This window comes from Diceros bicornis, chromosome 17 (assembly GCF_020826845.1).
Source record: "Diceros bicornis minor isolate mBicDic1 chromosome 17, mDicBic1.mat.cur, whole genome shotgun sequence".
NCBI classification, from domain to species: Eukaryota; Metazoa; Chordata; class Mammalia; order Perissodactyla; family Rhinocerotidae; genus Diceros; species Diceros bicornis.
This window is the reverse complement of record NC_080756.1, coordinates 60,582,930-60,601,853: the sequence shown is the minus strand read 5'-3', so window position 1 is coordinate 60,601,853 and position 18,924 is coordinate 60,582,930. Positions and strand designations below refer to the sequence as shown.

Here is an 18,924-nt window from a genome sequence, read left to right as displayed (position 1 = left end):
ACAGCCTCTATTATTATTATTATTTACAGTTAGACTCATTGTATATAGGACCCTCACATGAATTTCATGGGAAAATATATATGCATCTCTAAATTTATTTAATGTAACAATCTGGCATGCTTAGATGAGAAAGAACCCATGTGGCAAAGTCATATATGGTGATACACAGATACTAGGTGAGAGTAAAAGTGAAGTCACTTTTGTTTTATCCTAAACCGTAAAGACTTTTAAGATTCTCAACTTTACCGAGGAAACATCTGCATGATAATGCTATTTGGATTCATATACTGCATTTGTGGCTTGGAGATGGACTATCGTTTATATTTTGTTTTTGAGAGCCCAGTTTGGCATGGTAGAAGTCTAAATCTTGGCAGAGAAACACTGGATTCCTAAACATTTCCTGAAATGCTTGGCGAGTGAAGCATCTTTGAGTTTCCTACCTGACCACGGTGCTTTCGGTATAGTAAGTGCTCATTGTGGCTATATTGAGGGTTCATGTCTGTTCTTTTAGAGTCTATTTTTTATATTACTGATTTTTTTCCAAAAATCACTTAGAAAATAGTTACAAATAATCAGTTTGAAACTGTTGGGCTAATTTACTTATTAATCCACAGAAGGAAAAAATATAGTTTTTTCATGTTCTTATGGATTTTAGAGAAAGAAAACAATTTTAGCCAAGAACGGGTGTTAGAATTGTCCTATGTACAACCTTAGGGCTCTTATTTAATAGAACCAAAACATGCTTTAGCTGTTTATAATGCAAAAGGCTTTGGGAAAAGTGGTATCTTCTGTATCTATAATTATAGATTAAGGTCAAAATCAAAAAGTATAAAAATTGTGCCTCACTTTTCCTCAGTCAAGAAGTAGCATTAGGGGGCTGGCCCGGTGGCATAGTGGTTAAGTTTGCACCCTCTGCCTTGGTGGCCTGGGGTTCACCAGTTTGGATCCTGGGTGCGGAACTACTCACCGCTCATAAAGCCATGCTGAGGCGGTGTCCCACATAGAAGAGCTACAACTCTGCAACTTTGATACACAACTATGCACTGGGGCTTTGGGGAGAAAAAAGAAAAAGGAAAGTTGGCAACAGATGTTAGTGCACGGCCAATCTTCCTCAAAAAAAAAGAGAGAGAGAGAGAGAAACAGCGTTAGGCTCCTTTTGCTAGACAAGCTGCTATATAAATCTTAGAAATTTTTCAGTGATCCTATATTTTATAGTTAGGGTATTTACAGCAAACCTATTCATATAGTTATTAAAAATTTGATTAAATAATCTGATTCAAATATGAGGAAGTCTGTTTTTCTTTGGAACAAATGTTTTACCTGTAGAAATACTGTTTTATGTTTAACTTGAACATATATTTCTCATAAACTACAGTTATATGAGACTAGACTTATTTTGTTACATTAGGATTCACTTAAGATAATACATTTTCAATGTGTTGCTGGACTAATTGACAGTGCATATAAATCTTATACTTTTAAGGTAATTTAGATACCTGTATATGTAAGCTTTAGATTACTATTATCAGACATGTCTCGAATATGATTATCTTATTTTTTCTGCTAGACCAAAGTACCATTATACTCTGAAGAGAAATGCATGTGATTTTGCAGATTAATTGCATTTTTTGAGCTCTCAGTTGTCAGCGCCTGACAGGTAGTCAGTCAGGAAGACTGGTGTATGGTAGAATTGTCATAATAATAAATACACAAGAGTACATTAGTGCCCACACAGTCCTGGATCGGTAGAAACGTCCAATCCTAGGGGCTCACACCCTAATTACAAAACTCCATCAGCATGACTTATGCCTGAGATTATCAGATGTTTGAAACAAAATAAACTGAGTGAAGTCAGAAGGAGAATAAAAGGGACGATGTGAGAAGAATCCCCATGCTGTAATCCCTGGTAGAAGGTGTAATCAGTCGATACAAAGAATCTAGCACATCTAGTCTGCAACGTTCAATTGAGCCACAATAGTGATAACTATTAATATTCACAATTACAAGGAGTATTGATGATATAAGATCTTGAAGTCTTAGATTTCAGTTGAACCCAGCATATCTTTGTTGAATGTCTACCACATGCTAGTTGTTATGCTGGGTGTTAACAAAGGCCCACCCTCCAGGAGCTCATAGTCTAGTAGAGGGAACCATTGTGTAAATATTTAATTATGACACTTGCTTTATTTTTTTTTAGTTCAAGGATGTACAAAAAACTACGGGAGCAAAGAAAAAGTCGAGACTGTTTATCCCTAGAGGAATTAGAAAGACTGAGTCTTCGGGGATGAGTAGGAGCTCAGATAGGGGAGAAGACAGTTTAAGGAATCCCTGTTTGTTAATTGTGGCCTAGGAGATTTTGAAATTAATAAGCAAGATTATGAACAAAATGAAAATATAAATTTAAACGGCTAACAAAGCAGAACAAGTTGTTCTTTTTTATATTTATTATTACCTATGTATGGCTTTTTCTGCTTCCTAATTTTTTTTAAATGTTTATTTACTCTGTTAAATCTCTTAGATTAAAGGAACTTTCCCCAGAAATAAATAAAAGTAGGAAGTTAGTACTATATAATGAAGAAGATTCCAGCTGACCTTTCGTGAACCTGAGGGTAGTAGAAGACATTCAGATGCTCATTTTGGGAGGATAATGACCTCTGTGGAGATTAGGAAGGTCTAATGACGTAACATGCATTTGTTATAAATGAAAACTTTTTAAAAGGTAAATCCATCTTTTTCTTTGAAGATAAATTCTGATATATAGTTGGAGATACACATTAATTTAATCCAAATTAGTATAATGCTTTAATTGAGAGGTTGTTTTTGTTGTTGCTGTTTATAATAGCATTAACTATCTAATGAAGTTAATTTATTTAGAAAGAGGAAGGTTATTTTTACTTCACAGTATTTGTTTAGGTTTTCTGCTGTTACCCCCAAAATGTTCATGAGTATTAGTCACCCATAAAATAGAAACTGCTTCCCATCTACTGTGAACCTTCCAATATTTCATGTTCACGGGATCACTGATTTGTGAGGTGTAGTAAAACAATGTCATATGAAAAGAACCAGACCAGGGGCCAAAGATAACAGTGCTATGTAGATTCTCAGTGGCGAGTGAAGATTTTGTTTTACAAGATTGTGTCCGTGTTTGGTCAGTAAAGCTAAGGCAGAAAGTGAGTGAAAGAACATTACTTTAAAGGCATTAAAGAACGTGAAAAGAAAGCATTTTTAGTGCAAAGCCTTCCAAATGGGGTGGACGTACAGAGTCAGCATAGAGTAGTGAAACACAGGCTGTGTTTGCTATCTCTGGGGGCAGTACATGGGCAACACGATTGCTGCTCTAGCATTCACTGCCGTAAAATGTGACCAATACGAGACATCTCAGATTCCATTATTCTCTTCCTGTTTCTTCCTTCTCTCCTTTCCCTCCTTCCACACTCAATTCCTCCTTCCCTTCTTTCCATCCTTGCTTTTTTCTTTTTGAGAGTCCACATGAACCTTGGTTTAAAAAAAACTAATTCCCATCTCTTATAACCAAGCCTACAAATCCGTCAAACATAAAAATTGTTTTAATTCTTTATTTCATTTGTAAAGCTGGGGGAGGGGTATATTTTAGAGAATACAGATTGAACCAGGAAAAATGACTTTGGCTAAGTCACTTAACCTGTTAGACCACACATTCCTCAACCTAGTGAAATAGGTATTGAACTGCACACTTCTTAGCTGACTTCCAGCTCTAAAATTTCATGGTTCTGACTTTCTAATTTTTTAAATATCTTGAGATTTTTCAGAAGGGTAGTAGGTATGTGTGCATGCTTATTACCAAATGCCAGTAACAAGTCATCATTAATGTGATCAAATTTATAAAAACTTGAACTAGATAAATGGTACAATAAATCAAGAAATACTGTATTCAAATAAGTCTCAAAAACAAGTGTTTATACCAATTATATGATTAGATGTTCTTGGTCCTTACATTGGGATTATTATTCCACTTATTTGAGAAAGACTTCAGAAAGGAATGGGATTTGAAGGAATTTTTTAAATTTTGGTTTATCTTTAAGTGCCCAGAAGAGATTTGTGTAATTTACACTGCCATGTTTCCATGGCTTTCCTAGTAAAAGAGAACTTCAGTGCCTTTTTTGCTGCATACTAAGAAAAACATATTTCCCTATCCTTTTGAGAGAAATTAGTAAAATTATTTTTTAAAAAAGAGAGAGAAAAAAAGAAAGAAAGGAGGAGAGAATTACTAAATCAGATATCCCTATCCTGCCAATTTAAACTTTACCTATGTATTTATGTGTTATCTGCTTACTAACTGTATGGAAATATGCCTTATATTTTAAAGTTGCACAAATATTAGCACGAAACCTTGTTAAATGATTGCAAGCTACTGTTCATGATTTGGAGGTGAAAGGTATTTTGGGTAAAATATGGACCAAATGATAAATGTCTTAAAAGAACAGATTGTATGGAAATATTTATTAGGAACATAAACTGGATGAGGTAAATCCCCAAAGAATGTCTAGAATGAAGTAATGCATCATACTAATAAGAACCAAAGGGTTGCAAATGCATGTGCATTTAAGGACATTTTATATTGCCTTTAATAACCTCTTAACTAGCCTCTTTAATTTTGATCAGTTTTAGATTTTTCCACTGAAGAAATTAAAAAATATCATTATCGAATATAGGCAGCTTGCTCTCTCTCTTGTTGGTGTGTACCTACAATATTCAGGCATGAAATCTAATATGGAAATTTTCCTTTCCTTAATCTTTCTTCTAGAATTAAAAGGAGAGTAGAAGATTGGTGTTTTAATAGATATGGAAAGGCAACATTGCATTTTTTCAGTTGAGAATTTCTAAAGTATGATACAAACCTGGACAGTGCAGTTTCAGGCAAAATTTCACAACTGTGCTGTTGAAAGTTCTGTATTAAATACAAAGAGGATTGCCAAAGGAGATGAGTCTTTAGAGTGGGGGAGTCACACATTCTAGGTGTCACTAGAATATTTTAGAGTAAATTTCAACATGTTCTTCCTATTCTTTACTCCACTTTTGGGTTTCTTACCTCCAGGAGGGATGTAGAAACAGTTGAGTTGAGCTTCATGCACCAAAGTGCCCTTAAACTTCACCTCTGTTTCGGCAGGCGGGTGACCGTGAAGCGGTTGATATGCAGGCGTAGTGGGCTGAACAAAGGCTCGAAGCATGGCGAATTTCCAGATGTGTTAATAGGTCGATTTTTAAAAATAAGTAAATAATATCCTGCCCGTGAGCTTTTCTCCTTGTAATTTTTTAAAACCTAGAAACCATTCCCACAGTAACATTTCAGTGCTACACAGGTTTACATGGCCCTATCACCTCACTGCAAGTTTAGGTTACAGTGAGTACTTTAAGTTTTAGAATTCTGAAAACTATACCTTCTTTCTTGGTTCTTTTCAACCTTGTCTGTTCTTTCTTCCCTGCTGTGCTCACTGCCTACATAAAGATGGGCCTCTCACTCAATGCCTTTACAGGAAAACTGGGATTGAAATGTGAAGTGAATGGTTTCTGTCAGCCTGTCAGCTCATCACCTCCCTAAGGCATGATGATCTCTGGTTTTTATATATCACCACGAGCTGCTCTGATATACCCTCTTGTGTAGAAGAGTGATAGATTTGTCCAGGGGTTGGTAGACCTGGGCCTAAGAGGCAGAAAACTTCAATTGGAATGTGCACTTTAATGTAATTCACGGCCTCTTTCCCAGTGGAATGCAGCTCAAGTTGCAAAACTACTTTAGGCAGAAAAAAATTAGGCCAGGTTCTACAGTTTATCTTGGTGCTACATTTCAGTAGCCAGGACAGTTGGTAAATCTGTTCCCCCACCCCCTTGGCTATTTAAATTTTATGTGCAAAGGATGAAAAGAGCTATTTCAGAATGATCCATTTTAATCTTAAAGTCATGTTCCTTTAGAGATAAATGGTCGCCGTAAAGAAATCTCCACAATGTTTTAAATAATCACTACAAACCCAGTCTTGCCTTCATTCTGCTTTGACATCAGAAAGATGTTTTCATAGCATTTTCCCTCCCTAAAACTGCATTTCAGTTATCTCATGGTAATGACATTGTCAAACTGCTTTTCTATTTGTATCAACAGTTTCCTTGGCATCCTATCCTTATGAAAACCTAGTTCCTTATGTCAAATGCCACAAATGTGTAAGATCAAAAAAAATGATACCCAAAATATTTCTACTAATATGTTCTACTGATGAGACACAAATGGCTGGTTTTCCCTCTGCCATGGGGCTTCGGATTTCTTAGTCATGCTGTGTTTTTCTTCCCTGCTACCACCTTTCTTGTTTGATAGTTTTGGAAAACTCAGTATCCAAGGAAAGGAAGTTTTCACTGTAATCAGAAAATAGACCAGGCTCCTAGTTTTGTAACTAAGATTAAAGGCACCAAAACACATAAAGGTATTCGGATTTATTAAGTCGTGAATGTCAGTGATCCAATCACTTTTACTTACAAGAACATGAGGCTAGGCGGGTTAGTCTGTAGACATCTGTGTGGGCAATCAGAGTAGGCAATTAATGTTGATGGACTAAAAACAACCTTGAAGAGAAAGTTTCCAGATACACATTGAATGACCTTGAGATGAAAAGATTTCTTTTTGATATAAAGATTGTCACAGCACGTAGGCTTCAGTTCTTTTTTCAAAAGATTGTCAGTGTATTAACGGAGAATTTGTGTGTGTATTTCTAAGAGGACGAAATGCTCCTGTTCAAGAATAAGCTGGAGAGTTTTTTCCACTTTTTTCCCCCTTCACATGTAGATAGGTAAGATAAAGATTCCTGGTACACTCATCATACAAAAAGTTAAAAATCCCATTGCCCTCTTTTGTCAAGTTAGTAATTCAGATTTATAGGGTTCCTTTTAAAGATATCTACTTAAAATAGCCCTAAAAAGCTATTTCTTGTACTTTTTGATATCTGAATCATTACTGACAAGAAGCAGAAATTCTACAGCAAGGCATTAGTCAGGTGAGTGAGGGAAAAAAATTGTAGTTAAAATATCACAGCTGTTGGTTTTTTTTTTTTTAAAGCAATAAAATGAAGTTTAATGAATTGTCCGATAACAAAATTCTAAAATGCATGGATTGGTAAGACCAAATGTACCTTTAAAGAAATTTTTTTTTATTAATGTTTTAATAGTTTATAACATTGTGAAATTTTGGGTTGTACGTTTTTGTTTGTCTATCACCATATATATGTCTCCCTTCACCCCTTGTGCCCACCCCCTACCCACATTGCCCCTGGTAACCACAATACAGTTTTCTCTGTCCATGTGTTGGTTTATATTCCACATATGAGTGAGATCATACAGTGTTTGTCCTTCTCTTTCTGGCTTATTTCACTTAACATAATACCCTCCAGGCCCATCCATGTTGTTGCAAATGGGACGATTTTGTCTTTTTTTATGGCTGAGTAGTATCCCATTGTATATCTATACCACATCATCTTGATCCAATCATCAGTCGAGGGACACTTAGGTTGCTTACACTTCTTGGCAGTAGTGAATAATGCTGCAATGAACATAGGGGTGCATAAGCCTCTTTGGATTGTTGATTTCAGGTTCGTTGGATAGATTCCCAGTAGTGGGATAGCTGGATCATAGGGTATTTCTATTTTTAATTCTTTGCGAAATCTCCATACTGTTTTCCATAGAGGCTGCACCAGTTTGCATTCCCACCAGCTGTGTATGAGGGTTCCTGTTTCTCCACAGCCTCTCCAACATTTGTTGTTTTTTGTCTTGGTGATTATAGCCATTCTAACGGGCATGAGGTGATATCTTAGTGTTGTTCTGATTTGTATTTCCCTGATGATTAGTGATGTTGAAGATCTTTTCATGTGCCTATTGGCCATCTGTATATCTTCTTTGGAGAAGAATATCACAGCTGTTTTAATGAGAAAATAATATTCAAATAATTAAATGTTTTGAAATTTTAAATTGAAAACAGTTTTTCCTTTTAAAAATATATTTTGTTGGTTGTCATTGCCCTGTGATAACGTTGCTGCTATTTTCAGTGAAGATTTTAAAAACAGATATGTAGTTAATGCATTATTTATGTGATTAATACCACCAGATCCTCAACTAGATATTGATAAATGTATTTTGGAACCATTTAGCCTTTGCTATAAAAATGATGTAGATAAGTACACACTAAAGTATATAATTTATTTGAAAATTGTTAAATGAATCAATAGCAGCTGTATTATACCACATTTTTCTTGCATTACTAAATGATTAAGTCATAGTCATATCTAATCTTTCAACAGTGGTAAATTTTCTGTACAGACATTTTGAAGTCAGAGACTTAATTATTGAATTTTCTTTTTTCCTGCACCCTATCGTAACTTACACCTTACAAAGCCAGTTTTTTAGTTAACATATTCTAGGGAGAAGAAGAAGGGAGAGAGGTTTCTAGGCCTAATTGGTGCATCAGGCTTCTGAATACTTAAAGATGAAATGTGTGTGAAATGTGCAAGTGGAGTATAGAAACAATGACAGAGTTTTAGAAATTCTGATTTCATGTTCAATCTGTATTTATTTGTTTAAGAAGCATTTACTAAGTGCCTGTTATGTTCAGGTGCTATATTTTTAAGGACAGCGTACTTTATTGGATGTGTGTGTGTGTGTGTGTGTGTGTGTGCGTGTGTGCATCAGACACTCCAGAGTTCTGTCTGGGCTGAAAGCATTCCAGTGTGAGGTTTTCAAGCTGTAACTCCAATAATTGGCTTCATTTATTCAGTATGTATGTATTTTCCTTCAAGATGGAAAGGAAATTTCTTTCCATTTTGTAGTTCTGAAGATTCTCACAATTTATTTGATGTGTGTTTTGCAGTGTCCATTTATGGAATTTGGTTCTATGATAAGGAGGAATGCCAAAGAATTGCAGAGCTTATGAAAAAGTAAGTGCTGAAGGCTAAGTCTTCTCAAGACCTGGTGCTTCTGTTCATATTTCTGTGTGTGTAATTGCACTCCAATCTTAACAGGCTGTATCTCTCATGGCAATCCTTTTCACAGAGGTTAGGAAAACATTACTGTTACTTTATAAATGAAAAATAGATACCAATAACAACTTTTTACATTTTCACTAGGCAAGGTTTATCATGTAAAATGATTCACCTCATTTTTTTTCCACATTTGTGAGATATCTGTAATATGAGTTGTTCCAGAGGGCAGTTTCCTTTAATATCTTCCTCATTTGTAAATTAGCAATTTTTTTCTTTGAAAAGTTATCAGTATGTCTATTAGTAAAAAGAACATTCAGAGCCATTCTAAAAGGCTACTCCAGATTCATTCATTTCCTTCCTGCCCTAAACACTTTCCTTTAACTGCATAACATGCTTGTAGGCGCTCAGAATTTCCTCCCGTGTCTCAAAGGCTGTGAGTACTTAGATAGTCTTTATTGTCAATCTCTTTGGAGATATCTGAGTTAATATTAGTTTAGTGATCAGTAGACAGTCTCTCTCTCTTTTTTGTTACTAGTCTTTCTTTCTTTTAATCTCATGATATCTTGTGATTTGTCCCATTCTGCATTTTGGGAAATTTAAATTACTGTGACTTCCCCCCTTTGGCTTCCCTGATTGCGCTTCGAGGAGGGCCCGGGTAAGCATGCTATCTCCTCTGTGATTGGTCAACTCTTTGATCAGTTCTTGAGCCCCAGGGCTGCTCTCTGTGAGGCAGTTATTTCCCTGCTGTTTGTGGGTGTGGTTTAGAGCCTCAGAAGGAAGAGAGTTTCCTACCCGTGCTGTATCTCAGCCAGTGACTGAACTCAGCTGAGCACATAGTATGGCTGCTGCCCACACAGATGTGACAAAGCAGCTCCATCTGCAGAAAACGCTTTTTCAATTTTAAATCCTGGGGCAATGAAATGACTAAAAAGTGACCCCAAAAAATGAAATGTGGGGAGCACTTTTTTTATAAATAAGATTGATTTCTGAAAATCTAGCTTGTGATAGCTAATTTTAGGCAACTAGCTCAAGTTGCAGATGGTGATTAAGTGTGTTCAAACTGGTATTTACCGCCATAACAACCAGTTCCTGGAACATTCATGTTATTGTAAACTGTGCAATGGATAATAATAGCAGGATTTCATATAGGTTAAAAAATACCCTGTAGCTCAGCCAAGAGGCTGTGTTAAAATTCTTAGCATTCTGCAGTAATTTCTTAGCAGCTGGGGCAGGAAAAGATTGTTGACTAGCAATAAGCAGCTGATTCATGTGGATTCCGAGCCCGTCCTCAATTGGAATTAAATCTCTCAATAAATTCTCAGAACTCTTTTAGAATAAACTTCATGCCAATTATAAAAGCATTTGAGCTGAAAGTCACAGCACACAAAAGGAAAAAGTATTTTTCTCAGTGTCACCTCGCAGCATATAGGAGCAATCTGGTCTCCCTTCTGTATTTTTTTGTGTATGTGTGAGGAAGATTAGCCCTGAGCTAACATCCGATGCCAATCCTCCTCTTTTTGCTGAGGAAGATTGGCCCTGGGCTAACATCCACGCCCATCTTCCTCTACTTTATATGGGATGCCACCACAGCATGGCTTGACAAGCGGCACGTCGGTGCGCGCCCGGGATCCGAACCTGCGACCTCCGGCCCGCCGAAGCAGAGAGCACGAACTTAACTGCTATGCCACCGGGCTGGCCCCCCTCTGCATTGTTTTCAGGAAAACAGAAGACACTCCTCATTGCTCTGTTTTTAATGCCCCCTCTTGTAGAATGGAGTCTTCACTGTGTTTCTAAACTGCCAGAAAACTACAGGATTTGGGTTGCTGGAATCAACCTTGCTTTGACTTCAAGGCACTTTAGAATGAGGGGGAAAAAACCTCAGTTTGCCATGCAGTTTGCTCAGTGTTTGAGAACTCTAAATTGGGTTTCTTCAGCAATTAATGAGTCTTTTCAAATGCTCTAAATAAGTTGGCAAACTTTTTCTAAAAAAGACCAGGTAGTGAATATTTTAGGCCTGGCAAGGCCATATGGCCTCTGTCACAACTACTCAGCTCTGCCATTTGTGTGAGAAAGCAGCCATAAACGATACATAAACAAATGAGCTTGCTGTGTTTGTAACTTTCTTTACAAAAACAGGTGGTGGGCCGGATTTGGCCTTCAGGTGGTATTTGCCCGTGCCTGCTCTAGATCATATGTGTAGTCAGTGTACTCAGGACTTCAACTCTCATTTCTCTTCTTTCGATTCCTAAGCAGTCTTGTTTCTAGTATGATTATAACAGAATAAAAACAACCTATGAGAATTGGATGGTTTTAAAAACCATTTGTGTTGAGTTGGTTTTTCTTTGTTTTCCCCCTCTATTTTTCTAGCCTAACTCAATATGAACAGTTGAAAGCCCATCAGGGAGCTGGAGCAGGAATCTCCCCAGTGACCCTCAGTTCAGGAGAGGGCAAGGAAGTAGATATCTTACGAATGCTCACCAAGGCCAAAGATGAATATACAAAGGTGAGTTTTTATCCTCTTTTATAGAACATACTTAAATTCCACAGTGGGAATATGCTCATTGAGAAAGACTTAGTGCTATTACTTCCACCACACAAAATTGTATGAAAAATAAAATCATTATTTGCTTTTAGTAGGCTAAAGACAACTGTTTGCTTTTAAGTGGATTAAAAGGTAGCCTGAGAAATCAATAGCCTTCATATATACAAATAGTATCCAGTCAGAAGATTTGCTAGAAGATCCCATTTACAGTAGCAACAAATTAATATAAAATTCCTTGGAGTAAAATTAATAAGAAATGAGCAAAACCTGTAGGAAGAAAACTTTTAAACATTCCTGAAAGATGTACAAATAGACTTGAACAGATGGAAATATATGTCCTGATCTTGGATTAGAAGATAAAACTTAAGGCTCTTGCTTCTCCTTAAATTAATCTATAAATTTAAGATGATTCCTAAACAAATACAAACTGGTTTCTTTTCTGGAGCCAGGCAAGTTGATTATAAGTTTCATGTGGAGAAATATACAAGGAAGAATGTCTGGGAAAACCTTGGCAAAGCAGAGCAGTACTGGGTGTGAGGGAAAGGGGAGCGAGCTCTGCCATCGAGGTTAAGACATTACAGCGTAAGTACTTCAAACAGGCTGGTGTTGATGGTATCGACGCACAAATAGCCAGATAGACTAACGGGACAGATGAGAGAGTCCAAAATGACACCCCCATGTATATGAAATTTAGGATATGATAAATATGAAAGTCTCAAATCAGTTATTTGAATGGATTTTTAAATAAATGATGTTGAATGGACTTTCCAAATGGCTACCATTTGGAAAAATACAAAATTGGATCTGTACCTCAAACCATATACCAGGAGAAATTCCAAATGTATTAGAAATTTAAATGTAAAAATAAAACCATTCAAGTACCAGAAGAAAATTTTATGGATTTCTTTGTAATCTGGAAAAGGGGAAAGCTTCCTAACTATGCCTCAAATCCCAAAAGCAATTAATTCAACTACATAAAAGTAAAAAATAAATTTTTTGCATAGTTAAAAAAAAAACACAAAGTAAAAAGATATAAAAACTGAGAAGTATTTACACCTAAATGACAGGAAGAGGGTCAATTTCCCTATTTTATAAAGCGCTTCTATAAAAATTGAGAAGTAAAAGATTAACACTCTTTAGAAACGTGGGCAAAAAATAATATTAAGAAAAAAGAAAATAAAAATCCTAGAATTGGTAAACTAGCTGAAATAAATGTTTATGACTGAATTATCATATTATGACATAATTCCTTTGAAAAGAAATGAGAGTGACTCCAGAACCCCGTATTTGAACTGAACACCCTTAGTGGATTATATTTTAAGGACAAAAATTACTGCAAAGAAATTAAAAACTTCTTTCTGTGGCTTTATTGTTAGTAGTAATATTGGCATTGTAATTTTTCAACTGTCGGGGGATATAATAAATGAGTATTTATGTTTATGTGGTCAGAACAAAACCTTCAGTGTAAGAGAAAAAAATAAAGTTCAAACTGTATAATGTTAAATTTTAAGTGGAAATCTCAGAATTAGTTCATATTTTGTTTCTTAAATATGAAGAGTAGTTCCTAACCTTCCCTGAAAAGACCTAGAAATAAGTGACAACCCAGAAGCACCTCTAGCCTCCAGATTATTCTTTCCAAAGACTCTTCTCTCCTAAAAGGCATCAGAGCTCTTTAAAGAAATTCCTGATTCCAGGTCTGGGTAGGGAAGTCAAAAAAATAGGGTCATGTGAAAGGGGAACAGTAGTCAGCTTGAAGGAACCACTGACCAAAGCCTCAAATTCTAACATCAATAAGAATGACTTCAGTGGATTGAAACACATTGAATATATAAAATCTTTGAGTTTGTGGTGATGAGAGAGAGCAAGCAGACTGAAAATATAAAACAAAACAAAAAATAATTATTGGCTGTCCTTGGAGGTACTATGACACCAACTCCTGCCTCTGAAAATTGGTAGTTAATGGGAAAGAATTAAGCATTTATCCTGCCTGGCCAGTATGGACCATATTTCAGAATAACTAGATAATCCTGGTTGATGAGGGAAAGTTCTTCTCTACCAAAGAATTCCAGCTATTAAATGTAGATGGAATGATAGAACTTAAAAACACCATAGTAAAATAACCGAGTCAGGCAATGATCATCAGTAATGTTTATCTTATGACAAAGGTTGATAGAAACTTGACCATGGAAGGATCAGGCTGCCAACACCTGAACCCACTGATCAGCATCATTAAAAGTTGAATAACCAGACATTATGTGCCTCCTAACATGATATGATGTGAAATGTATAGCACCACCTTGAAATATTCTTGCCAAAAGAGTTGATCTGGATCTAAGTCTTGAGCGCGAACTTTCTAGTTTACAGAAAATGAAAGGGAGTTGGGGAGAAGGGCAGGTAGAAAAACAAATTAAATGACACCACAAGGAAGCAATCAGAAAAATCTTGAATGAAGGGAGACATACTAAAGGACAGTTGACCGGGTTTCTTCAACTTGTCTTCAACTTTATTGTTGACTCGTCCTTGATTGTTTGACTGTGAGCTCCTTGAGTACAAACATCCTTTATTCATCTTTATATCCCTGGTTGTCTTCAAAGTTCCTGGCACATAAGTGCTAAATAAATGGTTGTTGAATGAATAAATGCATATGAATATGAATATGAATAAACCACAGTTTCATTATCCTTCTATCATGGAGGCTGGACAGAGATGCTTTAATCCTAGCTTCTGTCAGCAACAACCATTTCTGTATATTCATGTGCCATATAACAACATTTCGGTCAACAATAGACCACATGTATAATGGTGGTCCTATAAGATTAGTACCATATAGCCTAGGTGTGTGTAGGCTATACCATCTCGGTTTGTATAAGTACTGTATGGGAGGAAGAAGTTTTCCTCTACCCTTCTAGGTTCTTCTGGCTGGTCTAGGAATTAAATTGGCATGAAACATTAACAGGAGAAAAACAAACAAAAGTTTAATGCATGTATACATGGGAGAAACCCAGGAAAACTGAGTAACTCGCCAAAATGGCTGAAGCCCTCACCTTAAACACCATTCTCAGCTAAAGACAAAAGATGTTGGGGATGGAGAGAATCAGGGATATCAAAGAGATGAAAAGCAATTCACAGGTAGGTGAAAAGAAGCAAACGGGGGCCCGGCCTGGTGGCATAGTGGTTAAGTTTGCGCACTCAACTTCAGTGGCCTGGGGTACACAGGTTCAAATCCTGGGCATGGACCTACACACCGCTCATCAAGCCCTGCTGTGGCAGATGTCCCACATATGAAAATACAGGAAGATTGGCAGCAGATGTTAGCTCAGGGCTAATCTTCCTCACACACACACAAAAAAAGTAGCAAACAGTTTGGAAAACAAGTGTTTGGCCACACAGAAACAGAAGAACACAGTGGGGAGCCCAACAAACAGGCTTTTCTAGGTTCCTCCCTGTCTACACCTAGTTCATGTGATGCTAAGGTGACAGCTCACTTCCTGAGACAGGTTTTTTTATCTGAGTTCTTTTAGGCAGTTAAGGGGGAGGTAACAAGAAAAACTTCCTGAGTCTTTTGTTTCTTTAAAATAATCAGCCTAAAATAATCCTCATGTGAAAGAGACACATTTTGGGGTGGCAAATTTTGTTCCCCTTCAATACACTCTATGATGTTCGCACAATGATGTAATTGCCTAACGAGGCATTTCTCAGAACATAGCCTCGTTGTTAAGTGATGCATGACTGTATTAGTTTTTTAATTCTGTTTAATTCTTCAGCAGTTATTAAAAGATATCCTAATGACTTGGCAACTAGTCAATTAATTATACTTTACGAATTGTACTATGTTAGGCACACTAAAGATTAATCTTAAAAGGTGACATTTTTGCCCTTTAGGACTTAGGTTTTGTGAAGACAGCATAACAGTGACCAATAAATAATAAATGCACATACTGAACAAAAATTATTTTCTTTCTTCTCCCTCCCTCCTCTCAACACACACACGTTGTATTGTTTATATTTTATGATATTTTGACATCTTAAAATCTTCTGGTTAGGGATGTGCTGCCCCTCCCTTGGCTCGCCAGTTCCCAGAGGCAGCAAAGGGCCCAGCCAGGAGCAGGCCTTTGATATGCAAACTAACCAGTCCAGAGCTGCCCCTCCTCTGTCTGTCCCCTGCACCCCAGGAGGCCATATTCCTCTGTCTTAACCATCTCAGGGCCAGGTTGGGCAACTAGGGATCACCCCTACAGTTTAGAGCCCACTGAAATTATTCAAACTAGCCAATCCTAAGGTGCAAAAACCCAGTAAAGGCTCTAACCTTGATTTTCCCCCTCGCTCCTGCTTTCTGCCTCCTGACTGCTCTGAGGCTTCCACAGGTGGCCCTGTGTGGGGTGCTGTGCCCCCTGTTTCTAGGCATGTGAGTGTAGTAAACTTTGTTTCCTGAGCCTGTCCAGTGTCTCCTCTTGTAGCCACACCTGACTAATTCATAAAAGAACACAGCACACACACACTCAGAAACACTCATACGTGGTTTTGGAGACTTAATTTGGGCCACCACTTTATACAGTACCTACAACTTGGAATGTTTTTCCTCTCATTTTGTTTCACCTTCAGAATCTACATATCTTTTAAGGCCCAGTTAAAATGCTACTTTTTAGAGGTTTCCCAGATCTCTTGATTCAAATTAATTATTCTTTCCATTGAACTCACCAGTCTATTACTATTTAGAATTTATTTTGTTCTTTCTCATTTATTACATTTATGTCAACTTCTCCCACTATGCCATAAACTTGTTGAGGTCAAAACAGTGTTCTATCATCATTATGCCCCCACAGATTGGTTGTTACAGTGTTGACATGAAATGCAGGTGTTCAATCAGTATATAGACTGCTTTTCTATAAAATCAATACATGCTATATGCATAACATTAATTGCTCCAACTGTGAGTTAAATAACAGGAGAAATTATTTCTTCTGCCATTAACAGCCACATGATGTAATGTAACCTTTAGAAACACCTGCATGGTCATGTTACTTCTCTGCTCTAAATCCTTCTTGGTTTCTCACTGTCTAGTATATGAACCCTTAGACCGGTCAAGCATTCCATAACATGGCCTCAGATTATTCTTCTGACCCCACTGCCTTCCTCCTACTGCCCCCTACAAATATTTGAAACTCCTACTAAATGGAACAGTTTTGCTTCCTAAAAGTGCCTTCATGCCTTTTCCCATGCTCTCCCCTTTCCTTCTGTACCATCAACAAATGATCAGTCTTTCAAGGCCCATTTCAAACATTCTTTGTCCATCAGGTGATTTCATAATCAGCCAGATGTGTATCTTCCCCCGTTAACTTCCATTGCATTGTGTAAACCCTTCCTTTGCCTTACGTTTGTGTTATCTCCTCTCCCACACACACACAGAGACATTTCAGAAAATGTGGAGATATGAATAAAACGGTTCTTAGGTACAGGAAAGGGAGGAAATGGAAAGAGGGCAAAAGAGAAAGAAAACGAATTTTTTCCTCAGAATTCTTGTTGTGAGGAAGTGAATTTCCCATTATTGGAATTATTCGAGAAAAGACTGAATGATTACATACTGGAGATATTATAAAAGAATTTCACTTCTCTGGATAAGTATTAAACTAAGTGACTTCTGAGATCCTTTCCAACTCTAAAATTCTTAAATTTATGCAAATCCTAAACAGTAAGAGGAGGAAACATTTTGAGCTGGAGGTATACGATATTGGTCAAGTGAAACCTAGTGACACCAGATATAACTTTTTACCTGAAGATAATAAAATAATTTGAAAATCTTATTTTGTTCAATATTTTATGTTTTCTCCCTTAAGAAAGTTTTCTCTGAATCTGCTATAAAGTAGCAATACTGTTAATTTGAGCTTCATCTCCTTTTACTTCTTCCGTATTAGACTTCAAGTTGAGATGCAAATGAACAATAAAATAACCAAAGCTCAGTAAGAAAAAGAACCAGGGCAAGAAATAATCTATAGGCTGCATAGTTAGGTTCTGAGTATTCAGAAGTGACTATTTGGTTTCTAGATTATTTTGTATTGTGGTTTAAGGCAAGAATTCATAGTTCTCTTCTAGATAAAGCTGTGACTTATTTATGAAAGAAATTATTGTGTCTTTTGATGTCCAATGAGAAAATTCAAAAAAGTATAAAAAATAAAATAAAAACCACCCATAATCCTGTAACCCAAAGAAGTCTGCTTTTAACACTTTTAGTGTATTTTATTTCAGAAAATAGTCTTTTGTACGTTAACTTTATAAACCTAAGTGAATGTGGATGATAATAGACCCCATACCCCTATATCCTTGAATTAGATAATACATCCCAATAACTGTAAAACACATTGTGAACCTTGGGTTCCTGAGGGACAAGATTATGTTTATAGCTCATTCCATGTCAGAGACAGTGGGAAATATTTTCTGGCCCAAGGCCTTTGATTGTACAGTTGAAACTAACACCACTTTATAGAGAGTCTATAGTACAGAAGGTGGTGTTTTTATATTCAGTTTTATTCAGTGTTTTCACAAGGTAGACATTGACATCATTGCTGTGTTCTTTTGGTTATGAATCCTACTGTGTTAGCAATTGCATGGTTGGTTAGATTAATGTATGGTAATGATTCAGTGTTTGAAATGATGAGGCTCATCTCTTGTCTCTTTCTCTGTGAAATTCTAATTTGTAGTGAGTGGCTCAGAACACTCATATTTGAATTATTCTGTTTATGCAAAAAGTCATTTATTAAATAAAGATTATGTTAATAATTTTTTTTTTTTTTTTTGTGAGGAGATCAGCCCTATGCTAACATCTGCCAATCCTCCTCTTTTTGCTGAGGAAGACTGGCCCTGGGCTAACATGCGTGCCCATCTTCCTCCACTTTATATGGGACGCCGCCACAGCATGGCTTGACAAGCGGTGCGTCATTGCACGGCCGGGATCCGAACTGGTGAACCCCGGGCCACTGCAGCGGAGTGCGTGCACTTAACTGCTTGCGCCACTGGGCCAGCCCCTATGTTAGTAATTTTTAAATTAGTGGTTTGAGTCAGCTTTACTTTTTGGTTTTAGACCAAAAAGGTCTAGTTGCTTTGATGATGCATCTCTCTAATTTTAAGTCAACTGCTAATGGGGGAAGAGAACCGTGCTGTAGTCCAGACATGTTATTTCAGGAATAGTTTCTATCATTGTTTATTATTGAAAAGCATTAGACTCTATATTTTTAAACTATTACGTCTTAAGCATATCTGTAGCCTTCCAAGTATCCAAGTATCTTAAGAATCTCTAAGTCTTGCAGGCTGATGTTGTCACTAATACTTTAGGGCACTGAATTGTGCAACTAAGAAAAATTCAATTTGAATTCAGTTTATACTCAAATATAGCTCATA

At 36.7% G+C, this 18,924-nt stretch overlaps 2 protein-coding genes across 4 annotated transcripts in view; one reads left to right on the top strand and one right to left on the bottom strand.

The window, feature by feature from the left end:
- ADIPOR2 (adiponectin receptor 2) overlaps nt 1-18,924 on the bottom strand; it is a 429,864-nt gene that overhangs the window by 139,261 nt on the left and 271,679 nt on the right. The gene's annotated exons all lie outside the window — the stretch shown is intronic.
- The window catches only part of DCP1B (decapping mRNA 1B), a 55,499-nt gene that overhangs the window by 27,088 nt on the left and 9,487 nt on the right, over nt 1-18,924 (top strand). For all 3 annotated transcript variants that reach the window (XM_058559130.1, XM_058559133.1, XM_058559131.1), the window contains 2 exons: nt 8,879-8,945; nt 11,358-11,493. In XM_058559130.1, the coding sequence (XP_058415113.1) occupies nt 8,879-8,945; nt 11,358-11,493 (203 nt within the window). The remainder of the gene's footprint in view (nt 1-8,878; nt 8,946-11,357; nt 11,494-18,924) is intronic.